General features: G+C 31.5%; 1 protein-coding gene across 1 annotated transcript; it reads left to right on the plus strand.

The window, feature by feature from the left end:
- Nucleotides 1–1,979: 1,979 nt before the first annotated feature.
- On the plus strand, nt 1,980–6,018 carry twist2. The gene is given in 2 exon segments (NM_001005956.2): nt 1,980–2,692; nt 5,686–6,018. A coding segment is annotated over 1 exon segment (492 nt). The 5' UTR covers nt 1,980–2,169; the 3' UTR covers nt 2,662–2,692; nt 5,686–6,018.
- Nucleotides 6,019–8,584: the final 2,566 nt, after the last annotated feature.

An 8,584-nucleotide genomic window follows, 5' to 3' on the forward strand; every position in this document is an offset into this window, starting at 1 on the left:
TTACCATAGTAAATTGGAAATTTGTAGTATTCATATTTAATATAATTATGCTTAGATAAAAACATTTTTATGTAGTGTATAGTATTTTATAATTTACCATAAGGTCATATGCAAGATTTTTTCCTTTTAATCATAATAATTTGACATAGCCCATCTTTTACGTTCTTTTCAAAATGTAATTTCTCAAAATATTTCTTCATAAATTACTTATTAATTCTTAAACAATATTACAAATGTGAGAAAAGATACTTTGTATGTTAATAAATGCTTTATTAAGTCAACTTCATCCAATCAATTCAAGATACACAAGTGAAACTGTAACAAATGAAAATAAATCTTCGCAATCTTATCTAAGATAAAATTAATATACAGTTTAAACATTTCTAAATAAAATGTTGTATCATAATATATTGTTAAATTCTTATATTGTTGTTGTTTGATCCAATTTCATGTACTGCATATTTGACACTCCTTTGACACTATTCGGCAATGCCTAAACTTTACAGTAATCTTATTTTTTTACATAAGATTGCAAAAATTTAGTTCATTTGATGCTAAGCCTTTAATTGTCATGTATTGGAGATTATAAAGCATAAATAGTCCTCACTTTAAATCAGGTCACAAAACTGCATGAAGTTGAGTTGAGTTGAATAAAGCATTTATTAACAAAGTAACTATTAATATATATGTTAACTTGAATAGTTCATTAATCCTTTACTTACACATTCTGAATGATCTTAAAAAAAACACTAACTATTCTAAAGTAACTGGTTTGTAAATAATGCAATACTTAATTTATTAATGAAAAAATAACCATAAATTAGTAAAGTGCTGAGTTAATAAAGCATTTATTAACAAACAAAGTAACTTGTATGCCTGAATAATAAGATAATATAAATGTTGATTTGAGTAGTTTGTTAATCCTTTACTCACTCATTCTGATTCATCATTAAATAACTGGTTTGTAAATAATGTGAATCTTCATTTTGGTATGAAAAATTAATAGAATTAATAGCAACAATAGAATAATTTAACAATATATTATAATAGAAAAGTTTAAATTGTTCAATTTTTTTCATTTTAGATAAAGTTGCAATTAATTATTTTTCATTTGATAGTTTCATTTGTGTATCTTCAAATGAAAATAAATGAATAAAGTCATTTATAAAGCCAGTTATTTATTTGCTGTTCATAATTTAACGGATCCTTTAATTGTCATTCGTAAGGGATTTGTAAAGCATAAATAGTCCTCACTTTAGATTAGGTACAACTGGATGATAAATAAAACATTTATTAACATGCAAATTAACTATTAATAAATGACTGGATAATAAGAATTATAAACTTTAAATTGAATAGTTTATAATTATTTACTAGCTTATTCTAAATTATTTAAAAAAAAAACACCAACTTTTCTGGTTTGTAAACAATGTGATACTTCATTTAGTAATGAAAAAATAACGATTAATAAAGTATGAAAACACAATCATTAAGCACATTTTACATGTGTGTTTAAGTCAAGAATACAGCATTTGCTTACTAACGTCTAATAATGTAGAGTTAATGCTTAACTAATAATCAATGAAGAATGAAAAATGATTAGTTTAGTTGGTAAATGATTAAAGTATATTTATTATAAAGTGTTACCCAATATTGTTTATTAATATAAAAATGCTAATCATTAAAATTAATGTAGCTATTTAATAATTTTATTACATTCGGTTTTATCATCTAAAGCACCATTACTACTCCGATTTCCATCTTTTCCCAATTAACATGCAGTTTTTTACAGTGATAAGACTGATGTCTGAAACTGCGAGCATCCATCTACAAGTACCCATGGTATAATCTGAGAGTTGAGCTGCAGTGTAACTTTAGCCTGGTCCTCCTCGTTTATTAGTCCACCAATCAGCGAGCAGCGCTTCCTCCCCCTCCAGTCACTCTAGTATTTAGCATCAGAGTCCAGGATAAAGTTTCCCAAAAATTAGGAAAAAACTTCCTGCGGGAGGAAAACCGTGCCAAGCTCTACTTCTGGAAGTAGGGGACGCGCGCAGTGTCAGGACTTCAGGAGGACAGACAAAATCCCCAACAACAAAACGGATATTACTAGTCTAAACCACGGAACCAAAAGTGGAGATCGTATTTTCTCCTCGTTTCTTTAAAAAAGAAATGGAAGAGAGTTCTAGCTCTCCCGTCTCCCCAGTGGACAGCCTGGTGACCAGCGAGGAGGAGCTGGACAGACAGCAGAAAAGGTTCGGGAGGAAAAGGAGGCAAGGAAGGAAGTCGAGCGAGGACAGCAGCAGCCCGAGCTCCGTCAATAAACGTAACAAAAAGCCGAGCCCGAGCAGCACTCAGTCCTTCGAGGAGCTCCAGAACCAGCGCGTCCTGGCGAACGTACGCGAGCGGCAACGGACTCAATCGCTGAACGAAGCCTTCGCGTCTTTGCGCAAAATCATCCCCACGCTCCCCTCGGATAAACTCAGCAAGATCCAGACGCTCAAACTCGCATCCAGGTACATTGATTTCCTCTGTCAGGTGCTGCAGAGCGACGAGATGGACAACAAGATGTCCAGTTGCAGCTACGTCGCGCACGAGAGACTCAGTTACGCGTTTTCAGTGTGGAGGATGGAGGGCGCGTGGTCGATGTCTGCGTCCCACTAGCAGCGAGACGCGTCCTGATAATGCCGAACGGGTGGGTACTGTAGAGAGATGCCAGACTTCAGCAAGTATATACTGTAGTAGAGTTACTGCTCTTTTAGAAGTGGATGTGCGGTAAGCTGCATTAGAGAAACTCCAGCTGTTCTGTGTGCACCGCTGACACTGACAGTTCAGTGCTGGAATGCAACACATTATCTGCTCTTGGCACCGTGAAATTCGCATTTGTTTAGATGGTAATGCGCAGTTAAAGTTGTATTCAAGGGATAGTTCACTTAAAAAAAAAAATAAATAAATAAATATATATATATATATATATATATATATATATATATATATATATATATATATATATATATATATATATATATATATATATATATAAGTTTTCTTAATATTTTTACTTACTGAGTTTCTGTTAAACGCAAACGAATACATTTTGAAGAAAGCTGAAAATCTGTAACCATTGACTCTCATTGTAGAAAAACTGAAAGTCAGGGGTTAGATTTTCAGCTTTCTTCAAAATGTCTCAACAGAAGAAATAATCTCAAAAAGGTTTGGAACAAGTGAAATGAGAATAAATGATGTCAGAAGTTTTAGTTTTGGGTTGTTAATGTTTTTAAAGTATTTTTTTTTCACATGATATGTGCAATTATTTAAAGTTTTATCATATTATTATTTATATGTAAAGAAAAGTAACCAATTTCACCAATTCCAATTAATTAAAAAATACAATTTTCTTTCTGAGCCTATAAAACAAAGGCATTTTAATTATTTTCCAGTTAATCAAGATAGCCTACGTAGGGTAATACAATGTAAGTTGCATTATGTTTAAAAAAAATGAAATAGGATAGGCAATTTATTGCATAAATGTTTACTACAGAAGACAAAGCATAAAGTAATGAGAACATTCAAATTAATACGGTTATAAATAGTATCATATGTTCACAACACTAATAATCTGGTGAAAAGGCCAGAAAGGTGGGTTACACCAGGGCATACATGTATAAGATATTATAAAATGCTAGGCCTCACGATTTCCTATTTGGTCTAAATTAATGAGTAAACATTTTAATAATTAGCACGCTTTTTAGACAAACATAATATTGCAAATGCTATAAGGAGGGAAAATACACCGGAGCGCGCACATTTGATGTGAGAATTGACTGTGCATCGTAATTACTATAATATTTAGTGGATTCATCGACTGCTAAAGCGTCTAACGAGACAATATTTTTTTGTGTGAAATCACAATAAACATATAGCTAAATCACAGATATTTCGGGAACCGTAATAGGAAAAGCTGGGGTGTTTTCTAGAAGTAAGTGTTGCTTTTTTCTCTCGGTTATCACACCGGGTCAAAACATTTCCGACAGTTATCCAGAACAAATAAACACACATCTATTCACATTATATCGTCGATCTCAAGAAAACGAACAACGTCAACCGTGAGAAGCTCCTCACGGATCATTTAGATTGAGTAAAATTGCACTCTTTCGTGAATAAAATCGAGATTTGTGAAGTGATTTATACTGGTTGTAAAGATGCAAAGCACTTTCCTGAACGCTGTACAAACGACATGCGATGGGAAATCATCATATGAAATATTGAGGAAAAAATCGGATGAATTTGAACGTTTTATACGAATTGAGAAATTAAAGTGCCTCTCTAAAAATACCTCTAAAAACAAACGTTTAGCTTAATTCTTCTTTTACGTTGTATATGCTTTGTTTTTGAGGGGATAAAGTGTTGTGGTGTTCAATAAAGCACCTGCAGTGCAGCTAAAATAATCTATAAGACATCACAAACGTGAAGTCCTTTTCCTTATTAAGGGAAATATTAATTAGGAGAGATGGTGTTTATACTTGTTAAATAACTGAGAACCACTAAAACCAAAGGCATCTTACAATTACAAGCTAAAAATGTGTGCTACTAAATGATCATTCTTTAGCAACAATACACAGAAAAAGACATTTGTTGTTTGTTTAAAAAACTTATTTACAATTAGCTAAAACAACAAAAATCTTGAGTTTGTAATGGGACAACTTATTTGTTTTTTGGCCTATCCACTTAAAATTGTAATAACTAATAAGTTAACTTATTTCTTTTATATTGTCCCAACACAAATCCACTGTGTGGAACCCTGCATTGTTTACAGTGTACCATCAAAGATTGTTAGATCATTTGATTTAAATGTAAATTTAATTTTGTATATTATTTATTAAGCTAAGAATTTTGCAATGTGGTCCTACAACTATTGTCTTATATGAAGCAAAACAAAATAAAGCAATAAAGTAGGGTATAAAGAAGCTTTAATTTGCTACACTGTAAAAAATGTAATGACAAAAAAAGTCAAGACAACAAATATTTTTTTGTGTTGCTTTAACTTATTTTAATACGCTAATGAAATTTCATCTACATGTTTGTTACTCTATACAAAGTTTAACTTAATATTTTGAGCCACAATATGTTGAGATTAATAGAAAAGTTAATTATTTCTGACTAAAGAAATAGGCAGCAAGATTTGTTTACAGTGTTTATTAACACAAAAAATAATAATGAAAGTGAGTGGTTATTATAATTATAACAATCCCTTTTTTTCTAGTGCTCTCATTTCACACACTAGATGATCAAAATGTTAATTGTAATTATATTACAAAGCTGTCATATTGATTGGTGTGCATTTATTTGGATAAAGAAATAAGTGCTACCAAGAAATTCAGAGGAAAGTCAGGTGTACGGTTTCGAATTTCAGACCAAGTGACCTCTTAAAACAGTTATTTTCCAGTGACGTAATTCCACCTGGGATTTGTGCAGCATGTTTGAACCAAGCCTTTTCCTGTATAAGCATGTGCTCCCACTCAAAATTAAATAATGGGATCATTAATAGCTTCCCATTTTGTTACGTTTTAAACCAAGGTTGTGCATTCAACCGCAGATGAACCTTGAAGTTTTAGAACTTCGAAGAAAATTCCTTATTTAAAGCAGATTTTTGTAACTTAATGTTGTTTTTTGTTCTTCTTTCCGTAGACTGTTTACTTCCACTAATTTTGAAGATGCCAAAGGATTATTCGATGAACCTCTAAACCTCAGTGACGTGGCCAAAGGACATTCAGTGGATACATCTACGGACTTGAGCATCCTCATGAAGGACACAATAAAAGGGACTTTTTAATATACTTAGAGGAAAAGTAGATGACGTCTTCTGTGTCGTCAAATACATTTAATCTTTTTCACAAGTTATTCTTAAATGTCGCCATGATGATAGTACAGGAAGGCTATCTGCTATCTGTATGGAAACTATATTTCATGTCTGTCTCTAAACAGAAGAGTTTATATATATATAAGAACAAAAAAAAAAAACTATTGTACATAGGCTACCTGCGAGTATTGTCAATTTTAAAGGGACCAATGCAATTATGAGCAATACTTTCTTGAAGTACGCTGCATGGATAAATGCATACATTTGATTTTTCCTATGCAACATTTTTCGATTTCCATCCAATGTTTATTTTGCTTATTTATTAAAACATATTTTTGAACATTTAGGCTGATTTTCATGTGTTCACGTCATCATATGTCAGAATTGTACTACTAATAAAGTGCGTTTAGGTTTTCTGTAACAAAATTGAATGATAAATTAGTCCTGACAGCATGTTTTTAGGTCTTTTGTAACTTATTAAACTAAGTTAATCATGTTCTAACTTAATTTTATATGTTACGCAAGCTGATTTGAGTCAGTTTGACATAATTGAGAGAGAATTTTTCAGTTTACCATATTATGTCATGGCAAAAAAAAAAAAAAAAAAAAAACAGATGAAGTTTACCACATTTTATAAATACCACTTTTCTATAATTATACAAATATTCTAACAATTTAAAGTCATTAACAGCACTAAATAATACACAAGATAAAATGCATAATAGTAAAAATAATGATAATATATAAGATTCAAATCTAAAACAGTTTTTAAAGGTTTACTTTTTATTACAATTTCAATTACAATTCGAATGATTCACATTTAAAAATATTTAATATAAAGTGTCTCCAGATAAAAGTCATTGTCTGATAAGGTAAAAAAAATAGGGCATTACACAAGAATATGTTAAACAGTTTGGTTTCTGTGGCAATATTGACATTTTGGGGGTTCTTCTCCTTTGAGTAAATGCTCATGTGTGAGCCTTGTTTGTCTGATACGGCATCTTCTATAAGCAATCTCATCATGTCTTGAGGTAGGGTTGTTGCCATTACATGAATTAATCTTACAATACTAAACAGGCTGAGTAACACGATACAAAGTAGTATTGAGATACTGTAATTCATAACTCAAATTATAAGGAAAATTGTCAGAAATACTCTATTTTATGTTATAATAGGCCTACTTGAATGTAATTCATAATTCCCTCAAGGCCCAAAAGTATTATCTGCACCTCACTTCACTTAAATTTATTCAATCTTCTTGTTTGTTTTGTAGATAACTGACCAACAAATCATACATTAAAATAAAGACAAATTATGCTGAAGGAAATTCGCTACAAAAGAGCATTTTTCCAACAACATTAGGTTACAGTTGAAGTCAGAATTAATTATTAGCTCCCCTTTGATTTTTTTTATTTTTTAAATATTTCCCAAATGATGTTTAACAGAGCAAAGAAATTTTCACAGTATGTCTAATAATATTTTTTTCTTCTGGAGAAGGTCTTATTTGTTTTATTTCGGCTAGAATAAAAGCAGTTTTTAATTTTTTACAAGCCATTTAAGGTCAAAATTATTAGCCCCTTTATTTTTTCGATAGTCTCCAGAACAAACCATCGTTATACAAAAAAACTTGCCTAATTACCCTAACCTGTAATTTAAGCTGTATAGAAGTGGCTTATAAAATATCTGGCAAAGAGAATATAAATCATTTATTAGAGATTTGTTATTAAATCTATTATGTTTAGAAATGTTGAAAAAACAGAAAACTCTCCATTGAACAGAAATTAGGGAAAAAATAAACAGGGGCTAATAATTCAGGGGGGCTAATAATTCTGACTTCAACTGCTCAAAAATTGTTTCAATGTTTCCTGTTGCTATTTTGGGTTTTTCATCTTTTTTTTCAGTCTTCTCAGGTAACAACCCAAAGTACTTCAAAATTTCACTTTCTGAGTCATTCATTTACAGAGATTGTCCCAGTCGCTAATAAATCATGTTAACAGAAACAGAAAAGAACTGATTTAGATGGGCGTTTGAACTAAAGGGCACAAATTCTACACAGTTTTGCAACCTTAAAGAGCTCCACAGACTATTCAAATGAAATAGTTGATTGTTGCAGAAATGTGTGAGCATTTCAGTGACTTTTCCACATGCATCATTATCTTTATTAGATAAACCATTAATGACGATACTACCGTTTACAAACAATGGTGGCACCACCAGTATTTTGGAGTCATAGTATCACGATACTAACATAGTATTGGTAAACCCAGCAACCTTATCTTGAGGTAAAAAATAAATAGGATATCTTCCTATATTTCTGGCTGAATTTAAAAAAAGTTTATTTTCTAAGCACTGATTCCATTCTGCTAGCCATTTGTTTAGAAAATAGCCTTTTATCCGTTGTTTTAAATCCGAAGGTAGGATTTCGCACATAATATAAGTTCAATGGACTCATAAGGCTAATTTGATTCAGCTTAAAAAATTAAGGCAACCAGGATTTCTTTTCAGTGTACTCTTGTTACAAAAAGCAACTGTTATAAAACAGTGCAGGTTCATTAGCTAAAGAGAAAGTCAAGTTTACTTCTAAGCTCATGAAAAAAAGGTTGTCCGCTTTAATAAGAAGAAATCACTGAATCCAGACGGCTAGAGGCAAACACTTTAACAACCACAGATAACCACCGCATTTAAATACCGGACCCCTACCAGACCTTTTCATTTCTCCTTAAACTC

The sequence above is a fragment of the Danio rerio genome, chromosome 9 (assembly GCF_052040795.2).
Source record: "Danio rerio strain M-AB ecotype USA chromosome 9, GRCz13ab, whole genome shotgun sequence".
Classification (NCBI taxonomy): Eukaryota; Metazoa; Chordata; class Actinopteri; order Cypriniformes; family Danionidae; genus Danio; species Danio rerio.